This window comes from Cherax quadricarinatus, chromosome 25 (genome assembly GCF_038502225.1).
Source record: "Cherax quadricarinatus isolate ZL_2023a chromosome 25, ASM3850222v1, whole genome shotgun sequence".
NCBI classification, from domain to species: Eukaryota; Metazoa; Arthropoda; class Malacostraca; order Decapoda; family Parastacidae; genus Cherax; species Cherax quadricarinatus.
Genome location: NC_091316.1, coordinates 31,150,233 through 31,176,126, shown reverse-complemented (window position 1 = coordinate 31,176,126; position 25,894 = coordinate 31,150,233). Strand labels below are relative to the sequence as shown.

The following is a 25,894-nucleotide window of genomic DNA, read 5'->3' as shown; positions in this document are numbered from 1 at the left end:
GCTAAATGATCTGTAGCCTACCATCACTGCTAAACGATCTGTAGCCTATCATCACTGCTAAATGATCTGTAGCCTACCATACTGCTAAATGATCTGTAGCCTACCATCACTGCTAAATGATCTTGTAGCCTACCATACTGCTAAATGATCTGTAGCCTACCATCACTGCTAAATGATCTTGTAGCCTAACATCACTGCTAAATGATCTTGTAGCCTACCATACTGCTAAATGGTCTGTAGCCTACCATCACTGCTAAATGATCTGTAGCCTACCATCACTTCTAAATGATCTGTAGCCTACAATCACTGCTAAATGATCTTGTTGCCTACCATCACTGCTAAATGGTTTGTATCCTACTATCACTGCTAAATGATCTGCAGCTTACCATCACTGCTAAATGATCTGTAACCCACCATCACTGCTGAATGATCTGCAGCCTACCATCACTGCTAAATAATCTGTAGCTTACCATCACTGCTAAATGATCTGTAACCCACCATCACTGCTGAATGATCTGCAGCCTACCATCACTGCTAAATGATGTGTAGCCTACCATCACTGCTAAACGATCTTGTAGCATACCATACTGCTAAATGGTCTGTAGCCTACCATCACTGCTAAATGATCTTGTAGCCTACCATACTGCTAAATGATCTGTAGCCTACCATTACTGCTAAATGATCTTGTAGCCTAACATAACTGCTAAATGATCTGTAGCCTACCATACTGCTAAATGATCTGTAGCCTACCATCACTGCTAAATGATCTGTAGCCTACCATCACTGCTAAATTATCTGCAGCCTAACATACTGCTAAATGATCTGTAGCCTACCATACTGCTAAATGATCTGTAGCCTACCATCACTGCTAAATGATCTTGTAGTCTACCATACTGCTAAATGATCCGTAGCCTACCATCACTGCTAAATGATCTTGTAGTCTACCATACTGCTAAATGATCCGTCCCCTACCATCACTGCTAAATGATCTGTAGCCTAGCATGCAGCTAAATGATCTGTAGCCTACCATACTGCTAAATGATCTGTAGCCTACCATACTGTTAAATGATCTGTAGCCTACCATCACTGCTAAATGATCTGTAGCCTACCATCACTGCTAAATTATCTGTAGCCTACCATACTGCTAAATGATCTGTAGCCTACCATACTGCTAAATGATCTGTAGCCTACCATACTGCTAAATGATCTTGTAGCCTTCCATACCTCTAAATGATCCATAGCCTACCATACGGCTAAATGATCTTGTAGCCTACCATCACTGCTAAATGATCTGTAGCCTACCATCACTGTTAAATGATCTTGCAGCCTACCATCTCTGCTAAATGATCTGTAACCTACCATCACTGCTAAATGATCTGTAGCCTACCATCACTGCTAAATGATCTGTAGCCTACCATCACTGCTAAATGATCTGTAGCCTACCATCACTGCTAAATGATCTTGTAGCCTACCAAACTGCTAAATGATCTGTAGCCTACCATCACTGCTAAATGATCTGTAGCCTACCATCACTGATAAATGATCTTGTAGCCTACCATACTGCTAAATGATCTGTAGCCTACCATCACTGCTAAATGATCTTGCAGTCAACCATACTGTTAAATGATCTGTAGCCTACCATCACTGCTAAATGATATGTAGCCTATCATCACTGCTAAATGATCAGTAGCTTACCATCACTGCTAAATGATCTGTAGCCTACCATCACTGCTAAATGATCTTGTAGCCTACCAAACTGGTAAATGATCTGTAGCCTACCATCACTGCTAAATGATCTTGTAGCCTACCATCACTGCTAAATGATCTTGTAGCCTACCATCACTGCTAAATGATCTGTAACCTACCATCACTGTTAAATTATCTGTAGTCTACCATCACTGCTAAATGATCTGTAGCCTACCATCACTGCTAAATGATCTGTAGCCTACCATCACTGCTAAATGATCTTGTAGCCTACCATCACTGCTAAATGATCAGTAACCTACCATCACTGCTAAATGATCTGTAGTCTACCATCACTGCTAAATGATCTGTAGCCTACTATCACTGCTAAATGATCTTGTAGCCTACCATCACTGCTAAATGATCTGTAACCTACCATCACTGCTAAATGATCTGTAGCCCACCATCACTGCTAAATGATCTGTAGCCTACCATCACTGCTAAATGATCTGTAGCCTACCATCACTGCTAAACGATCTTGTAGCCTGCCATACTGCTAAATGATCTGTAGCCTACCATACTGCTAAATGATCTGTAACCTACCATCACTGCTAAATGATCTTGTAGTCTACCATACTGCTAAATGATCCGTCGCCTACCATCACTGCTAAATGATCTGTAGCCTACCATACAGCTAAATGATCCGTAGCCTACCATACTGCTAAATGATCTTTTAGTCTACCATACTGCTAAATGATCTGTAGCCTATCACCACTGCTAAATGATCTTGTAGCCTACCATACTGCTAAATGATCTGTAGCCTGCCATCACTGCTAAATGATCTGTAGCCTACCATCACTGCTAAATGATCTGTAGCCTACCATCACTGCTAAATGATCTGTAGCCTACTATCACTGCTAAATTAACTTGTAGCCTACCATACTGCTAAATGATCTGTAGCCTACCATCACTGCTAAATGATCTGTAGCCTACCATACTGCTAAATAATCTTGTAGCCTAACATAACTGCTAAACGATCTGTAGCCTACCATACTGCTAAATGATCTGTAGCCTACCATCACTGCTAAATGATCTGTAGCCTATCATCACTGCTAAATGATCTGTAGCCTACCATACTGCTAAATGATCTGTAGCCTACCATCACTGCTAAATGATCTTGTAGCCTACCATACTGCTAAATGATCTGTAGTCTACCATCACTGCTAAATGATCTTGTAGCCTAACATCACTGCTAAATGATCTTGTAGCCTACCATACTGCTAAATGGTCTGTAGCCTACCATCACTGCTAAATGATCTGTAGCCTACCATCACTTCTAAATGATCTGTAGCCTACAATCACTGCTAAATGATCTTGTAGCCTACCATCACTGCTAAATGATCTGTATCCTACCATCACTGCTAAATGATCTGCAGCCTACCATCACTGCTAAATGATCTGTAGCTTACCATCACTGCTAAATGATCTGTAACCCACCATCACTGCTGAATGATCTGCAGCCTAATATCACTGCTAAATGATGTGTAGCCTACCATCACTGCTAAACGATCTTGTAGCCTACCATACTGCTAAATGATCTGAAACCTACCATCACTGCTAAATTATCTGTAGCCTACCATACTGCTAAATGATCTGTAGCCTACCATACTGCCAAATGATCTGTAGCCAACCATACTGCTAAATGATCTTGTAGCCTTCCATACTTCTAAATGATCCATAGCCTACCATACGGCTAAATGATCTTGTAGCCTACCATCACTGCTAAATGATCTGTAGCCTACCATCACTGCTAAATGATCTGTAGCCTACCATCACTGCTAAATGATCTTGCAGCCTACCATCACTGCTAAATGATCTGTAACCTACCATCACTGCTAAATGATCTGTAGCCTACCATCACTGCTAAATGATCTTGTAGCCTAACATCACTGCTAAATGATCTTGTAGCCTACCATACTGCTAAATGGTCTGTAGCCTACCATCACTGCTAAATGATCTGTAGCCTACCATCACTTCTAAATGATCTGTAGCCTACAATCACTGCTAAATGATCTTGTAGCCTACCATCACTGCTAAATGATCTGTATCCTACCATCACTGCTAAATGATCTGTAGCCTACCATCACTGCTAAATGATCTTGCAGCCTACCATCACTGCTAAATGATCTGTAGCCTACCATCACTGCTAAATGATTTTGTAACTTAAATGTGGAAAATTGCATTTATCTGAATGTAACTCATTATGTACATAAATGATAAACAAGGATAATTATTATTTATCAAAGTTACATAGACAAGTAGGAATTTGGGACACCTAGGTCGCAAAAAATGTCCCCCTTCGATACCTACCACTGTCATATCCACAAGTTGCTCTAGACCTATTAATTACAAATGAAATGTACATACACCAAGAATTCTGGTAAATATATAAATTTGTGTACTGTATATTAAAATTAATAAATGATTATATATATATATACAATTTACATAACAGAAGGAGAATATATCTTAATATCACTCACCAATTTGACTGGAGATTAATGTGTATCATACTCAGAAAACCTCACTGTGTATCCATGAAAATAACACTGGCCAGAGTTAAACATAAAGACTTATCTGAGGTTTCTGGAGCTGTCTTGTCCAGTCGCTTGATATCTCAAGTTATGCAGGAATGCACATCCAACGATTTCGGCTCCTATTTGAGAGGTGTCAGCCCAATTTTACCTCTAGAGCACGAAAATTCTTCCCCTTATTCACTAAAGTTTGTGTTGACTTGTTCAAACATGGCGAGTCTCTTCTGCGCAGGCGCAATTTCCCATTTTTTATAAATTTTTTTATTAAATACAGCATGGCCATCTATTTACATATAAGTACTGTATTTCTGGAAAATATATACAGTATTTTCCACACTGCCATCACTGCTAAATGATCTGTAACCTACCATCGCTGCTAAATGACACGCACGAGTATCAGGACTTACGCATCAACAAGGTAGGCGAAGAGAACGAAGCCGAAGAGTTTGCCACCCTGCATGACTGCCTGTGTGGTTGAATACAGCACCCGCCTCTCACACACCAGGTCCCACTGTAGTAGCCCACATCAGTGTACCCATCCACCAGGGTAAGATCATGCCCACACCAGTGTACCAGTCCAGCAAGAAGACATCGTGTTCACAAAGTAATTAACAAAAATTAAGGTGAAGTTCACAGAGTAAGGTCATGCCAACAAAGTAAGATAATTTACAAACAATAAGGTAATATTTACTACAAGTACATGTACAAGGTATACAGTCCTAGCTGACATCAATGACATACTACTATATAGAAAGTCGCTAGTTATGCAGAGCATTTCGGGCAAATTAGGTCAGTTTTGTCCCAGGATGCGACCCACACCAACCGACTAACACCCAGGTACCCATTTTACTGTTGGGTGAACATTGATAACCGGTGTAAGGAAACACTTCTGATGTTTCCACCCCTTCGCCGGGAATCGAACCCGAACCCTCACCACGTGAAGCTAGAGCTTTTGCCACCAGGCCACCGTGGTCACCCTGGAGTTTACCTGGAGAGGGTTTCGGGGGTCACCGCCCCCACCTTCCCCAGTGTAGACACAGGAACACTATTTTAACTGGAAGATCGTCTAACGACTGATATATTTCAGCATAATATGGCTGAAGTCTGATCCAGACGTAAAGTAAATACTCCTTGAATAAGGTCATGACCACAGACTAAGAACTCGTCCACTGGGTAAGGTCATATCGATAAGAGCCATACTCACAGCATAAGGAAGTACTCAGTATAAGGTCAGATTCACAGAGTAAGGCCATGTCCACAGTAAGTTCACACCCACACATGAAGGTCACATCAACAGTCGCATCATAGCCACAGATAAAAGTCACCCCTACAAAGAATGGTCACGCTCTGAGAATAAGGTCCCATTTACAGTAAGGCCACAACACAGAGTAAGGTTACATACACAAAATAAAGTGACACTGTAAAAGTGAGGATTAATTTATAGTAAGGTCACACGAAATAAGGTCACTCAGTAAAATCACGTTCAGAGAATTAAGATCACACTCTGAGACTACACTCTTATTCACAGTAAGGTCACACACATAGAACAAAGTCACATACACAGAGTAAGGTCACACTCTGTAAGGTTCCACTATGCACAGTAAGGTCACATACAGAGTAAGGTCACACTTTGAGAGTAAGGTCTCATTATGCACAGTAAGGTCACATACAGAGTAGGGTCACACTCTGAGAGTAAGGTCTCATTATGCACAGTAGGGTCACATACAGAGTAAGGTCACACACAGTAAGGTCATGTTAATAGAGTTAAGGTCACACTCCCATAAATAATTAAGAATAATCCAACTGCTACATACAGTAAAATAACTTAATATTTTTTGACTATTGAGTGTAATGCACACACACACACACACACACACACACACACACACACACACACACACACACACACACACACACACACACACACACACACACATACTGTAAATACTTTCCGCTCATACATATGGTGCAACAATGCAGGTGCTAGGAGAGGTTACCTCAGTGACGACGGTAGAGATGTACTGGGAGAGGTTAAACTCTCTGACGGAGCACTGGATGAGGGAGGACGAGTTACGCAGCACCGCTGACGGGTCCTTCATTGTGGTCTGGTAGCCCAGAGCCGCCGCTGCAGTGTAGTCGTAGTCCCTCATGTAACAGTTCTCTGGCCTCCCTGTAGAGTTGCTGCTCCACGTGTAAGAAAGGAGGAGATGAAAGAAAATACATCACAGATATAGAGATCTGATTGTTATGATCACACTTGTGGACCAGCATCACTGATTGTTAAGATCACACTGGTGGACCAGCATCACTGGTTGTTATGATCACACTGGTGGACCAGCATCACTGATTGTTATGATCACACTGGTGGACCAGCATCACTGATTGTTAAGATCACACTGGTGGACCAGCATCACTGGTTGTTAAGATCACACTGGTGGACCAGCATCACAGGTTGTTAAGATCACACTGGTGGACCGGCCTCACTGGTTGTTAAGATCACACTGGTGGATCAGCATCAGAGGTTATTAAGATCACATTGGTGGACTGGCATCACTGAGAAATACGGGCCTGAGTTATACAGACCGATGTCATCATCACCAAATACTGCAGATACGTAAAAATTACTTCACTGTTGAGGATCATATTAGCTTTCGAAAAGTCGAAACACTAAATTAAAGAAAAGAAAATACCAGACATTTTGACAATACTGGTAGCCAAGCAGACTTGGTCGTCAAGACCAAAAGACTGGTAGCCAAGCATCGGTGGCACTCATACAGAGTTGGTCGTCAAGACTACAATATTGGTAACCAAGCATCGCTGACACACATACAGAGTTGGTCGTCAAGACTACAATATTGGTAACCAAGCATCGCTGACACACATACAGAGTTGGTCGTCAAGACCGGCATAAGTTTTAGTGATTCTCAGGAGAAATAGAGTCAATCCATCCCCTTCGTCGCGAGGGTCACCACACTTTTAAAATCATAATGAATGTAATGACATAATAATTATCACCTGAAGGAGATACCAAGGTAGAGGGACTCATCTGAAGGAGATACCAAGGTATAGAGACTCATCTGAAGGAGATACGAAGGTAGAGGGACTCATCTGAAGGAGATACCAAGGTAGAGGGACTCATCTGAAGGAGATACCAAGGTATAGAGACTCATCTGAAGGAGATACGAAGGTAGAGGGACTCATCTGAAGGAGATACCAAGGTAGAGGGACTCATCTGAAGGAGATACCAGGGTAGAGAGACCCATCTGAAGGAGATACGAAGGTAGAGGGACTCATCTGAAGGAGATACCAAGGTAGAGGGACTCATCTGAAGGAGATACCAGGGTAGAGGGACTCATCTGAAGGAGATACGAAAGTAGAGGGACTCATCTGAAGGAGATACCAAGGTAGAGGGACTCATCTGAAGGAGATACCAGGGTAGAGAGACCCATCTGAAGGTGATACCAAGGTAGAGGGACTCATCTGAAGGAGATACCAGGGTAGAGAGACTCATCTGAGGAGATACCAAGGTAGAGGGACTCATCTGAAGGGGATACCAAGGTAGAGGGACTCATCTGAAGGAGATACCAAGGTAGAGAGACTCATCTGAAGGAGATACCAAGGTAGAGAAGTCATCTGAAGAAGATACCAAGGTAGAAGGACTCATCTGAAGGAGATACCAAGGTAGAGGGACTCATCTGAAGGAGATACCAAGGTAGAGAGACTCATCTGAAGGAGATACCAGGGTAGAGAGACTCGTCTGAAGGAGATACCAGGATAGAGAGACTCATCTGAAGGAGATACCAAGGTAGAGGGACATCTGAAGGAGATACCAAGGTAGAGAGACTCGTCTGAAGGAGATACCAAGGTAGAGAGACTCGTCTGAAGGAGATACCAGGGTATAGAAAGAATCACCAGGGTAGAGAGACTCATCTGAGGAGATACCAAGGTAGAGGGACTCATCTGAAGGGGATACCAAGGTAGAGGGACTCATCTGAAGGAGATACCAAGGTAGAGAGACTCATCTGAAGGAGATACCAAGGTAGAGAAGTCATCTGAAGAAGATACCAAGGTAGAAGGACTCATCTGAAGGAGATACCAAGGTAGAGGGACTCATCTGAAGGAGATACCAAGGTAGAGAGACTCATCTGAAGGAGATACCAGGGTAGAGAGACTCGTCTGAAGGAGATACCAGGATAGAGAGACTCATCTGAAGGAGATACCAAGGTAGAGGGACTCATCTGAAGGAGATACCAAGGTAGAGAGACTCGTCTGAAGGAGATACCAAGGTAGAGAGACTCGTCTGAAGGAGATACCAGGGTATAGAAAGAATCACCTAAGGAGGACAGTGACTCAGCTGAAGAGCACAGCAACTCACCTGAAGGAGAAAACGACTCATATGAAGGAGAAAACGACTCATATGAAGGAGATAACCACTTACCTGAAGTGCAATCAACGCACCTAAAGGGAAGAATAACTGACTTGAAGGAAAAAGTAACTCACCTGAAGGGAATAGCGAGGTCTAGGATCTGCTGGTGGGTCCAGTTAGCCTCCAGCAGGGGTGTCACCTGGCACCAGTGGTCGGGAGTGGCACCCAGGAACTGGTACGACAGTGTTTGCAGTGGTGAGGTGAAGGCCACTGCAATGATGTGTGTTGGTCACTGATATATCTTACACCTGTTGTTTATATTGCGAACTCACACACACACACACACACACACACACACACACACACACACACACACACACACACACACACACACACACACACACACACACACACACACACACACACACACACACACACACACACACACACACACACACACACACACACATACACACACACACACACACACACACACACACACACACACACACACACACACACACACACAGAATAACCCAGGCACAGGTGGAAGGGCAAACACACCCCCCAGAAACACCTGCAGAAGGACTCCAACCACGATACCCCCAAGGCAACTGAACAATCCAAACCAACCATCACACACCGATCCCTCTGTTCCCACACCCCGCACCACGAACCCTACCCCTAGAGCAACCCCCTATGGGAGCTCTTCCTCCACCTCCACTGCAGCCCCCACAGGCCCCCACCAGGGCTCCTGCTCCCCCAACCCCAGTATTCCCCCAGGACCACAGTTACAGTATTAGAACAGAAGTTGAAGGTTTGGTACACAAATGCGGATGGATTAACGAATAAATATGAGGAATGGCAAGAAAGAATCAATGAGAAGTCTCCAGACATCATAGCAGTTACAGAAACAAAACTCACTGAGACAATAACAGATGCAATCTTCCCACCAGGATATCAGATCATGAGGAAAGATAGAAGGGGCAGAGGGGGAGGAGGGGTTGCTCTGCTCGTAAAAAAACCGATGGAAATTCGAGAAAATAGGAGGCATAGACGAGACAGAAGAAAGGGACTACATAGTAGGTACACTTCAGTCTGGGGAGCACAAGGTGGTCATTGCAGTGATGTATAATCCACCACAGAACTGCAGGAGGCCAAGAGAGGAATATGAAGAGAGCAACAGAGCAATGGTGGACACCCTTGCTGAGGTGGCAAGAAGAGCTCACTCCAGCAGAGCAAAGTTGCTGGCTATGGGTGATTTCAACCACAGGGAGATTGACTGGGAAAACCTGGAGCCACATGGGGGTCCCGAAACATGGAGAGCCAAGATGTTGGATGTGGTGCTGGAAAACATGTTGCTGGAAAACCTCATGCACCAACATGTTAAGGACACTACCAGAGTGAGAGGGGAGGATGAACCAGCAAGACTGGACCTTGTGTTCACCATGGGCAGTTCAGCCATTGAGGACATCACATATGAGAGTCCCCTAGGAGCTAGTGACCACGTAGTTCTGTGCTTTGAATACGTAGTAGAGTTGCAAGTGGACAGAGTAACAGGAGTTGAATGGGAAAAGCCAGACTATAAAAGAGGGGACTACGTAGGTTTGAGGAACTTCCTGCAGGAGGTTCCGTGGGACAGAGAACTGGCAGGAAAGCCAGTAAATGAAATGATGAAATATGTAACAACAAAATGCAAGAAGGCAGTGGAAAGGTTTATTCACAAAGGCAACAGAAACAATGGGAAGACCAGAACGAGCCCCTGGTTTACCCGACGGTGTAAGGAGGCAAAAACAAAGTGCAATAGAGAATGGAAAAAGTACAGAAGGCAGAGAACACATGAAAATAGGGAGATCAGTCACAGAGCCAGGAACGAGTATGCACAGGTAAGGAGGGAGGCCCAGCGACAGTATGAAAATAACATAGCATCGAAAGTCAAGACTGACCCGAAACTGTTGTATAGCCACATCAGGAGGAAGACAACAGTCAAAGACCAGGTGATCAGACTGAGGACAGAAGGTGGAGAACTCACAAGAAATGATCAGGAGATATGTGAGGAGCTAAACAGGAGATTTAAGGAAGTTTTTACAGTAAAGACAGAAAGGGCTCTGGGAAGACAGCACAGAAGGGAACATCAAGAGGGAATGTACCAACAAGTGTTGGATGACATACGAACAACCGAGGAGGAGGTGCAGAAGCTGCTAAGTGACCTAGATACCTCAAAGGCGATGGGACCGGACAACATCTCCCCGTGGGTCCTTAGAGAAGGAGCAGAGATGCTGTGCGTGCCCCTAACCACAATCTTCAACACATCCCTTGAAACTGGGCAACTACCTGAGAAATGGAAGACAGCAAATATAGTCCCCGTATTTAAGAAAGGAAACAGAAACGAGGCACTAAACTACAGACCTGTGTCTCTGACATGTATAGTATGCAAAGTCATGGAGAAGATTATCAGGAGGAGAGTGGTGGAACACCTGGAACGGAACAAGATTATAAATGAAAACCAGCATGGGTTCATGGAAGGCAAATCCTGCGTCACAAACCTTCTGAAGTTTTATGACAAGGTAACAGAAGTAAGACACGAGAGAGAGGGGTGGGTTGATTGCATTTTCCTAGACTGCAGGAAGGCCTTTGACACAGTTCCTCACAAGAGATTAGTACAGAAGCTGGAGGATCAGGCGCATATAACAGAGAGTTCACTGCAATGGATCAGGGAATACCTGACAGGGAGGCAACAACGAGTCATGGTACGTGAAGAGGTATCACAGTGGGCTCCTGTGACGAGCGGGGTCCCACAGGGGTCAGTTCTAGGACCAGTGCTATTTTTGATATATGCAAACGACATGATGGAAGCAATAGACTCTGAAGTGTCCCTATTCGCAGATGATATGAAGCTGATGAGAAGAATTAAATCAGATGAGGATGAGGCAGGACTGCAAAGAGACCTGGACAGGCTGGGCACGTGGTCCAGAAACTGGCTTCTCGAATTCAATCCTGCCAAATGCAAAGTCATGAAGATTGGGGAGGGGCAAAGAAGACGGCAGACAGAGTATAGGCTAGGGGACAAAGACTACAGACCTCACTCAGGGAGAAAGGTCTTGGGGTGACCATAACACCGAGCCCGTCACCGGAGGCACACATCAACCAAATAACTGCTGCAGCATATGGGCGCCTGGCTAACCTGAGAATAGCGTTCCGATACCTTAATAAGGAATCGTTCAAGACGCTGTACACTGTGTCTGGTAGGCCTATATTGGAGTATGCAGCACCAGTCTGGAACCCACACCTGGTCAAGCACGTCAAGAAGTTAGAGAAAGTACAAAGGTTTGCAACAAGGCTAGTTCCAGAGCTCAGGGGAATGTCGTACGAGGAAAGGTTGAGGGAAATCGGACTGACGACACTGGAGGACAGAAGGGTCAGGGGAGACATGATAACGACATACAAGATACTGCGGGGAAGAGGCAAGGTGGACAGAGACAGGATGTTCCAGAGATGTGACACAGAAACAAGGGGTCACAATTGGAAGCTGAAGACTCAGATGAGCCACAGGGACGTTAGGAAGTATTTCTTCAGTCATAGAGTCGTCAGAAAGTGGAATAGCCTGGCAAGTGAAGTAGTGGAGGCAGGAACCATACATAGTTTTAAGAAGAGGTATGACAAAGCTCAGGGAGCAGAGAGGGAGAGGACCTAGTAGCGATCAGTGAAGAGGCGGGGCCAGGAGCTGAGCCTCGACCCCTGCAACCACAATTAGGTGAGTACAATTAGGTGAGTACACACACACACACACACACACACACACACACACACACACACACACACACACACACACACAAGGCTCAGGGAGCAGAAAGAGAGCTGACCTGTTAACGACTAGTGAAGCGAGGCCAAGAGCTGTGACTCGACTCCTGAAACCACAATTAGGTGAGTACACACACCCATACAGTGCGGGAAGGAAGGACCCTGACTTCCAAAGAGGATAATGTACACTCTACACTAAATAGAGTACATTGAGGAAAGACAATGAATGAAATAATGGAGGATGTAACTGAAAAGCATTCGGAGGTAGTGAAGAAATTCATAGCCAGAAGCAGAAAAAACTTTAGCAAGAACAGAGTGAACCTATGGTAACCCAGAGGTGCAGATAGGCAAAGTTAAGAGCGCAAGAACATGCAAAAATGTTGAAAGCAGAGAAGACAAGAAGAAATGGAAGTAAGCAGAAGAGTCAGAAATGAATGCGCTCGATAAGGACAAAATCTGAACGATAATCTGTGAATGACATACCATGTAAAGCCAAATCTGAACCACTGTTACAATACAATCACATCAAGAGGAAGACACAGTAAAGGACCAGGTAACCAGGCTGAAGATGTAAGGATGAGAACTCATAAGAAATGACCAGGAACTCTGCGAGGAGCTGAACAAACGATTTTAGGAGGTATTCTCAGAGGAAACAGGAACCTAAGCAGAGAGTCTAAGAGGAGGAGACCACCAACGAGTACTGGACATAATATGAGGGGTGCAGAAACTGCTGAGTGAGCTGTATACTTCGAAAATGAGTTTAATGAGTGAGGCAGCAGAGTCACCATGTGATGCAGCAGCCTTCAATAAGTCATTTGATAAAGCACCTTTTTATCGTATTAACATGGAAATCGTGAAGGGATCTGCATGTGTTTCTGTGTACTATACCAGAGACTGTTCCTGTCTTAGACATTTTTACTACTATGATTTTCTGCAATAACTTTCATAATTCTTTAACAAATTTCTAAAACTCGCTCCAAACAGTCATTATTCCTACTTCTGAATACTTGGGAACTGCCATTTCCCAAAGAATAAAAAGGCACAATACAGTGATTGGAATCATATACAAATAACCCGCATTTGGAGAAAGGGAGAAAGAAACTTATGAAGACGTTTCAGTCCCACTTGAGTCATTAACTAGTCACACAAAAGCACGAAGTTTTGGTTCGTTTGTTTGATTCGTTGGGAACTGTCCTGACAGAAATCTTAATCCTAAGATGACTCATCTGAGGATCTCGAAGAAGATATCTTTGAGAATCTGAGGTTGATAGTTACTACGTATTTACCTGTAAAGTAGATGATCTAAATCAGCTGATCTGTGGCTGTGATCAGGGTCTTCCTGTAGTCTCTGTGAGTTACGCTCCATAACCTTTTACGTTCGGCAGTAAACTTAGGCCACCAGGCCACCAGGTCTCTGGTCCTTGTATTGGAAGGCCTGGTACATTTGCAAATAAACGCATTGACTCTGCTTTGTCCATTATACTTATACTCAAGAAGGTCTTCACAATAAACCTGAATGTTTTTTTGTTTTCTTCTGGGTCTATCAGGTCGCGTACGACATCAGTGAAGCACGTCATTGTCGATATCATTTGATGGCTCAGGGGTAATACGGGATGGCTTCCTCTGTTCTCTTGGGCTACAGTGCTCTTCATTGGTGACTGTTGTAGTGCTAGGGTTGATGTGTTGGTGGTAGTTTGTCCCTGCAGCATGGGGCCTGTTGTCGGGTGGGAGTGACCTCGTCGTTGATGTTTCCTCGGCTTCCTCCTTCGCTGTGGCCGGGGAAGTGGCCGTAGACACCGTGATACTATAGCCTCCTCTGAACAAGGCTGCTGCTCAGTAGTGATGGCTCTAACTGTTGTTGGAGGCTGCACAATCAGGGTTTTTCATGTTGTCCTGACATGGCGGAACCTCTTTAGGCAGTGCAAGTTCCAGGCATGATGCTTCTTGTTTCAGTTCAGACACCTATTTTACCCAAGCAGTCTTTGGACGGGTGAGACCCCTTCCCCCAGATGCCGCATATTTCCCTCAACTGACATCGGGCGCTGAGGTGGCTGTACCTCTGGCACCTGAAGCACCTCAAAGGTTCTGGGTTGTACGTTCTAACCTGGTATTTTCCCCATCAGCCTAGAGCCAGTTGAACTGGGAGAGGTTCTCTAAGTTAGATCATGACCTGCCTCGTTGGTACGTTGCCGTCCTTCTTGGTTCAGAGCCGCTCAGTTTTCAGGATGTTTTGGTTACTGTTGATTGCTTCGAGAGGTATGTCTAGTGATTAGCTCATTAGTATGCCGTTTGTTACCAGCTCTATGGATTTTAGCTCTGGGAGAACAAGTGGTGATTCGAGGTAGTTCACCTTCTGCAGTACTTCATAGGATTCTGTTTCGGGGAGTGATGATAAATTACCCTTGTAAATTTGAGGACACTGATATCTTCAGGCCATATTTCCTCTCTTGGCGAATTATAGAATATGGTGTGTCGTGGTGTCCTTTGTTTATCAACCTGAATTTGTTGCTTGGAGATGGCTTGGCTTGCCCGATCAGAGGCAAGTAAACACTGTGTTTACTCTAGGACTTCGGGACTCGTATTTCTTGCCAGCCTTCGGCATCTGGTATTTCTGTAGTTGGGATGAACATTTCTTGATCCATCCCTATCTCATTGTCCGATGAGTCCAGGGAGTGGTCTCGCAGGTTCTTCGCCAGCATTGCGCGCCATATTTCCAAATCTGAGTCCTCGATTGTGTCATTGGAGCATCGTCATATCCTCATCCTATCGAAAGAAACCATTTGCAACAATTGTGGATGCCCAGGATCCTGGATGTCTCTGATGATCTTATGTGTCCTGTGTGGAAGCACAACGATACAGGTAAGTTCTTCATGACTAGTCCTGGCCCGGGTCTTCTCCATGCGGTTACCCAAAGGTTGGGGAGCCAGGACATATACGAGAGGAGGGAGGGAACGGAAGCAAGAGAGGTAGAAGTAATAACAAAAGTATTGTAGTGGTAGACGTTTCAGAGTACGTGCACGCATTTTTTATATACTTCAATTTTTAGCTAAAATACGTCAATTATTATACGTTTAATCGAAATTGATAATAAATTGCGATTTTTAGGACTAATTCCTTCTTTTTAAGAAAATTAAAATATTTTGACTAAGTGGTGGTAGTAGTAATATTAGGGGTAGTGACACAAGACTCCGAGAGTGCTGCAGCAGCAGCAGCAGCAGCAGCAGCAGCAGCAGCAGCAATAGTATTAGCAATAGCGGTAGTAGTAATAGTAGTTAAAATAGTAATAGTAGTAATAGCAATAGTAGTAGTAGCAATAGTAGTAGTAGTAATAGTAGTAGTAGCAGTATTAGTAGTAACAGTAGTAATAGTTATAGTAGTAGTAATAATAGTAGTAGTAATAGTAGAAGCAATAATAGTAGTAGTAGCAGTAGCAATAATAGAGTAGTAGTAATAGTAATAGTAATAGTAGTAGTAGTAGTAATAGTAGTAGCAGCAGTAGTAATAGTAGTAGTAGCAATAATAGTAGTAGTAGTAATATTAATAGTAATAGTAATAGTATTAGTAGCAGTAGTGGTAGTAGTATTAGTAATGATAGAAGTAGCAGTAGTATAAGTATTGTAGGAAGTCTAAGGACAAGAAAAAAGAGCACCGCAGGAGTGCTATTGGCCCACGAGGGAAAGATCAAAAACACAGGGAAAACTCAAGGACAGTGCTTACCTTCGCTTTCCTTTTTTCTGCTTGGTTGAGTTCTGTCCTTGAATTTTTCCCTGTATTTTCGGTCCTGCCCTCCTGGGCCATTAGCTCTCCTGCGGTGCTCCTTTTTTTGTCCTTAGACTTCCTAGAATACTTCTGCTACTACTACTACTACTACTACTACTACTACTACTACTACTACTACTACTACTACTACTACTATTGCCTCGGTACACTCCACTTTCTGACTCTTGTGTCACTACCCCTACTTACTGTTTCTATTACTACCACTTCCTCTACCTCTCTGGCCAATTGTTAGTCACGAGACAGGCACACGAACCACACGGCTTCTTCCGAATTGAAGAGATCACGATGTCCCATGAACTCAGCAGAGGACTCGGATTTGGATATATGGGGCGCAGTTCTGGCGAAGCTGTGAGACCACTCACTGGTCTCCCTGGGCTCCTGCGACGGCGTACCAAGCGAAGCCGGCTGGGCCAGTGAGGTAGGGATGGATCAAGAAACGCCGATCCCAACCATAGATATACTGGATGAAGAAGGTTGGCAGGTAGCAAGAGCCCCGAAGTCCCAGAAAAGACACAATGTTTCCTTGCCTCAGATCAGCCAAGCGAAGCTTTGATAAGCAGGTTCATAAGCAAAGGACACTTCGACACTACCTACTCTGCTATAATTCACCCCGTGTGAGAAATATGGCGTTAAGATATCAGTGTTCCCAAATCTGAAAGGGGAGTTTATTCTCACTCCTTCTTCAGTACCTCCCGTCCTGTGAGGTACTGAAGAAGGTGAACGACCTGGAATCACTAATTACCTGCCTACCTCGAGTCTATCTGGAGGGTATTCCAGGGATCAACGCCCCCGCTGCCCGGTCCACGACCAGGCTTCCCGGTGGATTAGGGCCTGATCAACCAGCTGTTACTGCTGGTTGATCAGGCACGAACCACAGCCCGGCTGATCCGGCACCGACTTTAGGTATCTGTCCAGCTCCCTCTTGAAGGTAGCCAGAGGCCTATTGGTAATTCCACTTATGCCTGGTGGGAGGCTGCTGAACAGTCTTGGGCCCCGGACACTTATGGTGTTTTCTCATAGTGTACCAATAGCGCCCCTATTTTTCATTGAGGGTATTTTGCATCGCCTGCCAAGTCTTTTATTTTCGTAGAGAGTGATTTCTGTGTGCAGATTCTGGACCATCCCTTCTAGGATTTCCACGTGTAGATTATATCTCTCGCCTGCGTTCCAGTGAGTACAAGTCAAGTGCTTCCAAGCGTTCCCAGTAGTTGAGGTGTTTGATGGAACTTATATGTGCAGTAAAGGCTCTCTGTACACTCTCTAGATCTGCAATTTCACCTGCTTTGAACGGAGATGTTAATGTACAGCAGTATTCCAGCCTAAAGAGAAAAAAATGATTTGAAAAGGATCATTAATGGCTTGGCTTTTTTTTGAACTTTCTCATTATCCATCCTATCATTTTCTTTGCAGTTGTGATCGTGGCACTGTTGTGATCCTTGAAAGTGAGATCCTCAGTCATTACCACTACCATGTCCCTCACATTATTTTTCCTCTGTTTGTATGATCAGAATTTGTAGTATACTCGGTTCTAGTTATTATCTCCTCCAGTTTTCCATAACGGAGTAGTTGGAATTTGTCTTCATTGAACATCATATTGTTTTCCGTTGCTCATTGGAAAACTTGGTTTATATCTAATTGGAGGTTAACCGCGTCCTCAATAGATGAGAGTCTCATGCAGATCCTAGTATAGTCTGCAAAGGATGACACAGTGCTGTGGATTACATCTCTATGTCTGATATGAGGATGAGGAACAGAATGGGGGCGAGTACTGTGCCTTGTGGAGCAGAGCTTTTCACTAAGGCAGCTTTCAATTTAACTATGTAGACCACTATTCTTTGTGTTCGATTGGTTAGAAAGTTGAAGATCCATAAACCATACCCCCGGCCGGGATTGAACCCGCGGTCATAGAGTCTCAGTGGCTAACGCGACGGGCTGGAGTTTTGAGACTCTATGACCGCGGGTTCAATCCCGGCCGGGGGTATGGTTTATTTGCAATCGTGTCATTACGATTTCTTGAATCTTGAAGATCCATATCCCCACTTTGCCAGTTATTTCTTTAGCATGTATTTTGTGCTCTATTACTCAATGATCGCATTTGTCAATGGCTTTTGCTAAGTCTGTGTATATTACATCTGCATTTTGTTTTTCTTCCAGTGCATCCAAGATTATATCATAATGATTCAGTAGTTGTGAGAGGCAACTGACTCCATGTTGCCCTGGACTGTGCAGTTTTTGGGAATCCAGGTGGTTTGCGTTTGTGCTTCCTAGCACTCTTTCAAAGACTTTTATGATGTGAGACGTTAGAGCTATTGGTCAATAGTTCTTAGTTAATGCTTTTCTGCCACCTTTATGGACTTCGATTAGATTGTGATCGGAATTGTTTTTGGTATTGTTGAGTTTCTTACAAAATTCTCATTATTTGTGAAGATAAGGTCAGGTGTGTTTTCCAGTCTTGTTGGCTCCACTATCTGCTGACCTAAGTTTATCGCAGAGATTTAGTAGTTCATGTGTGTGTGACCTTTCATCTGCGCTGCCTCCGGGGATTGTTTCTGCTATAATATTATTTCCTACATTCTTCCATTTTGTATGACTTAGGTTGAAATCACCAAGCAGTAAGATGTTTGGGGATGGAGCTGGAAGGTTTTCCAGACAGTAATCAATTTTCAGTAGCTGTTCCTTGAACTGTTAGGAGGTTGCATCTGGTGGCTTATATACAACCACAATGACTAGGTTTTGGTTCTCGATCTTTATTGTTAGAACTTCAACTACATCATTTGTGGTGTTCAGCATCTCTGTACAGATCAGCGGCTCTTTGGTATACAGGCCAAACCTCCCCTTGTTGCCAGTTCTTTCTGTCACATCTGAAAAGGTTGTACCCATTTATCCATATTTCACTGTCAAAGTGATTATTTGTGTGGGTCTCTGTGAAGGCTGCAAACATCGCATTTGACTCCTCTATAAGTCCACTGATGAAAGGTATTTTGTTGGTGGTGGATGACTTAAGGCCGTGTATTGGGGGATTTTGTTATTGGCATCAGTAGTTGTAGTTCTGGAGTGCCATGGTGCGGCCACTTGCTGTCTCCAGCCCAACAAGGCTCCAAGGTGGCGGACTATTTTTGTTATTCCCTTCCATTTTCTTTTTTCGTTTCCTGCCACAAAAAAATCACTTGGAGTGGGTTGTCGTAACTACTATTGTCTTGTGAAGTCTGTACCTCCTGGTCCAAGTCGGACCGAAACGTCATAAGTTTCTTTCTCCTATGTGAGGGTTATTTGTGTATATATCCCATATCTAGAACTACACTGCTTCACATTTTGCCTCCTCACTCCTCCCAGGGAAGAGTTATGAAACCTTGATTAGGTCCTGAGGAAGACAAAGACTTCTACAAATTCAATAGAGACAAAATATATATATATATATATATATATATATATATATATATATATATATATATATATATATATATATATATATATATATATATATATATATATATATATATATATATATAATTGTAACCGCGAACAAGTGGTATTGATCAATAACAACACTGCGCTAGCCAAGGATTCGAACCCATGTTGTACTGGCCTGCCTCATGGTAAGCGAGAACCACATGACGCTTTAAACTACAGGACCACCCAACCTTACAAGAATGGCACAGCCAGCACACAGCTAGCTGTTGGGCCACCATCCGAGGGCATACGGAGGTGTGGGAGCTTCTAAGCTAATTTCATTCTCATCCTTGTTTGGTGTACTAGCCTCACGAGCAGTAGTTATATATTATTGTAACCACGAACGAGTGGTATTGACCAATAACAACACTGCTTAGAAACTTAGAAGCTCCCACACCTCCGTATGCCCTCGGATGGCGGCCCAACAACTAGCTGTGTGCTGGCTGCGCCATTCTTGTAGGGTTGGGTGGTCCTGTGGTTTAAACCATCATGTGGTTCTCGCTTACCATAAGGCAGGCCAGTACAACATGGGTTCGAATCCTTGGCTAGAGCAGTGTTGCCATATATATATATATATATATATATATATATATATATATATATATATATATATATATATATATATATATATATATATATATATATATATATATATATATAATATATAATATATATATATAATATATAATATATATATATATATATATATATATATATATATATAATATATATATATATATCTATATATACACACACACACACGGCTCGACCCACAGACCCTCCGCATTGGTGTTTCCCTTCGACTTGCCGCCCCTATTCTCGCCGAACACAGGTGTGTTTGTGGCAGTGAAGCAGCGGACCGATTCGGGTACCATGGTCTTGTGTGCCGTAAATCCGAGGGAAAGATTGCAAAACATGAGGAGGTTAATAACATTATCAAGAGGAGCCTCACAACAGCCGGATGCCCATCAGTAAGGGAGCCACCCAAACTATGCAGATCTGACGGCAGCCAGAAGCGTCCAGATGGTATCACACTTCAAGGCTGGACAAACGGTAAGCAGGTGGTGTGGGACTATACATGTGCATCTACCTTGGTTGATACCTATCTCCAATACACCAGGGAGGAAGGAGGGGCAGCTGCCAGCTTCAGGGAGTCCCAAAAGTCTAGAAAATGTGGAGAACTTGCCCATCATTATATGTTTGTTCCCATAGGCTCAGAGACCCTTGGCTCATGGGGAAAGAGTGCATCTAAGTCCCTTAAGGAGTTAGGCAAAAGACTCATCAGGGTAACTAGAGATCCCAGGGCAGCTAGTTTTCTGTTCCAGCGACTCAGCGCTGCTGTTCAGAGGGGTAATGCCTGCTGTATTTTGGGCACGCACCCCAGTTCTGATGAGCTGGATGAGATTTTCGCATTATAATCAGTGACAAACATGTAACAATATGTACTAGACTTGTATCTCTCACATCTCATGTACTGTATATGCCATCTTTATATCAACAATGTATCTCTTAAACCTTTTGTACCATATTATGTAATAATAATAATAATATATATATATATATATATATATATATATATATATATATATATATATATATATATATATATATATATATATATATATATATATATATATATATATATATATATATATATATATATATATATATATATATATATATTATATATATATATATATATATATATATATATATATTCTGTGAGAGGGCTCTAGAAATTATCAAAAAGGAATGTATTTTCTTGCTATAAGAACGACTGAGGGTTAAACTACAGCACCTTGTAACTGAGATGCGTAGTATGTAAAGTTGTGGAAAAGATTATCAGGAGAAGAGTAGTAGATTATATGGAAAGACGTGGGTTCACAAGTATGAGCATGTGCGGAATATTATGTCTCAGGGTGTGATCTTACAGGTGTGCAGGGTGTGATTTTACAGGTGTGCAGGGTGTGATTTTACAGGTGTGCGGGGTGCGATTTTACAAATGTGCAGGGTGTGATTTTACAGGTGTGCGGGGTGCGATTTTACAAATGTGCAGGGTGCGATTTTACAGGTGTGCAGGGTGTGATTTTACAGGTGTGCAGGGTGTGATTTTACAGGTGTGCAGGGTGCGATTTTACAGGTGTGCAGGGTGTGATTTTACAGGTGTGCAGGGTGTGATTTTACAGGTGTGCAGGGTGCGATTTTACAGGTGTGCAGGGTGTGATTTTACAGGTGTGCAGGGTGTGATTTTACAGGTGTGCAGGGTGCGATTTTACAGGTGTGCAGGGAGTAATTTTATAGGTGTGCAGGGTGTGATTTTACAGGTGTGCATGGTGACATCTTACAGGTGTGCATGGTGAGATTTTACATGTGTGCAGGGTGAGATCTTACATGTGTGAAGGGTGTGATCTAACAGGTGTGCAGGGTGAGAACATACTGGTGTGTAGGGTGTGATCTTACAGGTGTGCAGGGTGAGAGATCTTACACGTGTGAAGGGTGAGAGATCTTACAGGTGTGAAGGGCAAGAGATCTTGCAGGTGTCCATGGTTAGTTCTCACAGGTGTGCAGGATCAGAAGTTACAGGTGAACCGGGCCAGACATTGCAGGTCTGCAGGCTCAGCTATTAAAGGTGTGCAGGGTGAATTGTGACCAGGTGTGGATGCACGATGCAACACAGGGGCAGGCACAAGACCTGTCATTATGAAGAAGCAACTTACCCAGGATACACATCAGGAAGGTCAGGACGTTCCATTTGCCTCGAGTGCCGACCACCTCAAGCAGCTCCTCGAAAGTTGTCACCTTGGTAAGGTTCACCTTTTCCGCCTCCTTCGTGTCTTCCTCATCGATCTTCTTTTCTTCCTTCATTTGTGTACTTTCTACGTTCTTTTGATTTACTCCTTCCTCCATGTTTTCTTTCGTCATCGTTATTCAAGGTCTGCAAAATAATATTTAAATATGTAAATGCACACACACACACACACACACACACACACACACAACATAAAATACTGAGAGGAATCGACAAGGTAGACAGAGATAAGATGTTCCACATGAGCCACAAAGATGTTCCGAAGTATTTCTTCAGTCACTGAGGCTAGGATGCAGAGACCGGAAGAGGACCTGGAAGTGTTGAAGCAGAATATAGAAGTGAGGATCAATAGGAGCAAAAAACTGGGCGACGGAATAAGAGTGGATAATGAGGGGACTGAAGGAGGAAAAAAAAACAAAGAAGCTCCTCTTGGAAACGATACCGGCCACCGGAACATCTGGGAGATGATAAGGGAGACAACCAAGCAGATACTTAAATTTGACCCAGAGATATGAATGAGGAAATGGAGAGGACACTTATTCATGGGCTTCCTGAGGCAGACTGGGAGACATATGATGAAAGAAGACAGGGGGAGATTAAAAAAATCGAGAGCATCATCGTGGTAACAAGAAAGAACACGACTAATCACGGGCCGGGCCGCGGGGGCGTTGATCCTCCTCCAAGTAGGGCACCTTCATAATTGATTTCATTTTGCTGGTCAGTAACCCTCCTCATACACCTTTGAACTTCGATTATTTATTTTTCTCTTCCATTTGTGTACTTCAATGATAATGATAATGCTTCATTTCTGTGAGCATATAAATAATGTAGCTACATGACTAAGTAAATCAGTAAGTACATAAGTAAACACCTAAGAAAGCCACTAATTATGCATTTCTGGCCTTTCAAGATAAAGCAGATTAAGTTCCCTCAAGTCTGTCCTCGTAGGAAATATCACCAACGCTTTACTTTACATTTCGTATGGAATATAAATTAACTAGATAGAAGGTTTAATCAAATGTAAATTGTGTAAGGGGTGGGTGCATAATGGATGTGTGTTTGATTATGGTAATGATACAAGATCTCATTTTGTTTGTAACAAATGCACTTAGGCACAGTTACCCTTCAGCAGTGATGATATTGATTTATCTAATTTTAATACAAATGACCCCTTGCCATATACTGATGATACTGATTGTTTTATGAAAACAGGCCTTCACTCTAATCATGTCAACGCAAGATCACTTTTTCCAAAATTGGCAGAGATTAGGATTCTAGCTAACAAAATTAGGGCGGCTGTTATATCCATCTCTGAATCCTGCTAGGATGATACGGTGACTGATGTCGAGGTCAAAATTGAAGGTTACAATATAAAACGCTAAGATAGGAATAAAAAAGGTGGTGGGGTATGTGCCTTCATAAGAAATGACTTAGCTTACAACCCAAGACCTGATTTAAATGACAATAAACTGGAGATTCTATGGTATGAAGTGTTGTTTCCCGAGACCAAACCCATCTTAGGAACTAGTTACCGCCGTCTTATCCGGACTTGATAACAGCTGCAAAACAGTAATACTGAGAGACTTCAGTATCTGTTTTCAACAGCAAAATAACGAGCAATGTAAAAAGTATAAGCAAATTTTAGATTTAAATAGTTACATTCAATTAATTATTACACCAACCCGGATCACACAGTTCTCAGTCACCCTAATCGACCACATACTTTGTAACCGCTCTGAGAACATTAGTCAGTCAGGCGTCATTACCACAAACCTTAGTGATCATTTCATCATTTACTCCACCAGGAAAATCACTAGGGAACGAATAGGCCTACACAGGACAATAAAAAACAGATAAACCAGAAACTACAGTAAAGAAACACTGGTAAATAGGCTACATAATTGTGATTGGACAGTGATAACAAGTTGCACGGACGTAAATGTTCAATGCCACCCTTGATAGTATTGCACCAGTTAAAGAGGTTAGGATTAAACGGAGAACCGAACCCTGAATGACTACTGAGATATTAGATATGAAACTCAAAGGCCAGTTGCTACAAAGATTTAAGGCAAAGAGACAGGTTATTGCAGCGCTAAATGTATGGAAAATTAAATTTACCTGGATGTAACTCATAAGGTACATACCAGTAAATGGTAACAAAGATAATTATTATTTATCAAAGTTACACTGACAAGTAATAATTGTGGGACACCTAGGTCTCAAAAAATGTCCCCCTTCGATACCTACAACTGTCATATCCACAAATTGCTCTAGACCTATATTAATTGCAAATGAAACATACATCACCAGGAATTCTGGTAAAATTTAATATAAACATGTGGACTGTATATTAAAATTAATAAATGATTACATATACACATTTATGTAACAGAAGGAGAATTTATAATCATAAGACTCACCAATTAGTCTGGAGATCACGGTGTGTCATGCTCAAAGCCCTGCCTAAATTTATGGAGAAAACTGGCCAGAATCTCAACATAGACATCACCTGGGTTAATATCCTGTTTCCATCTAAGTACGGGGTCCTGTCCAGTCGCCTGATTTCTCACGTTATACAGGAGTGCAATTCCAGCTCCTATTTGAGAGGTTTTAAGCTCAATAAAACCCCTAGAGCGAAGAAAATTACGCACATTTCGCTAGCGTGCTTTCACCCCATTCAAAAACAATGGCGTCTCTCCTCCAGCGACGCTCACCCATCGCTGGTTCTTTATTTATTTACAAATTAATTTTTATTACCTACAATATAGGCCATCAATTTACATATAAAATACATTGTATTTTCGAGAATATACAGTATTTTCTACAAAATGAATTCCAAAGGTGCAGAGACTTATAAAAGGAGCAAAGGCAAAGCACAATTGCGCAAAAATCGAAGAGTACAAGAATAACCCCAGAAAGCTCTGGCAACAATTAAAACAGTTGGGTATAGCAATAAACTAGTAGACAGATCAAACATAGTACTAAATATCGATAACGAGGTATGCCACGAAACAACTAAAGTGGCAAACTGCTTTAATTCATACTACACAACTGTCGCATCAACGCTAGTAAGTACACTACCAGCTGCATCAAATACCTTTAACACTGACTCTGATATGTTTTAAACATACTATACCAATAAAGGAATAACCCCAAACTGTTGTCAACTAGTAAATGTATCTCATGATTTCGGGCAAAAAGAACTAAGCAGGTTAAACCAAACTAAGAGCACCGGCCCAGATAACATCCCGCCTAAGTTGCTAAAAGATGGTGTCTCTGAAATGCCGGTCCTCATTGCTCACATAATAAATTTGTCCATCACAACTAATACCGTACCGGAGGGGTCCAAGGAGGCCAGAGTTACTCCTATCTTCAAGAAAAATAGTAGGTCTGATGTCAGCAACTATAAGC

The 25,894-nt window shown here is 42.7% G+C and overlaps 1 protein-coding gene across 1 annotated transcript in view; it reads right to left on the bottom strand.

Moving 5' to 3' along the window:
- The window catches only part of LOC128689945 (organic cation transporter protein), a 78,072-nt gene extending 55,455 nt beyond the window's left edge, over window positions 1-22,617 (bottom strand). The window contains exons 1-4 of the mRNA XM_070088689.1: window positions 22,392-22,617; window positions 8,778-8,913; window positions 6,275-6,458; window positions 4,685-4,788 (exon numbers count right to left, since the gene is read on the bottom strand). Of these exons, the coding sequence (XP_069944790.1) occupies window positions 4,685-4,788; window positions 6,275-6,458; window positions 8,778-8,913; window positions 22,392-22,596 (629 nt within the window). The 5' untranslated portion in view covers window positions 22,597-22,617. The remainder of the gene's footprint in view (window positions 1-4,684; window positions 4,789-6,274; window positions 6,459-8,777; window positions 8,914-22,391) is intronic.
- Window positions 22,618-25,894: the final 3,277 nt, after the last annotated feature.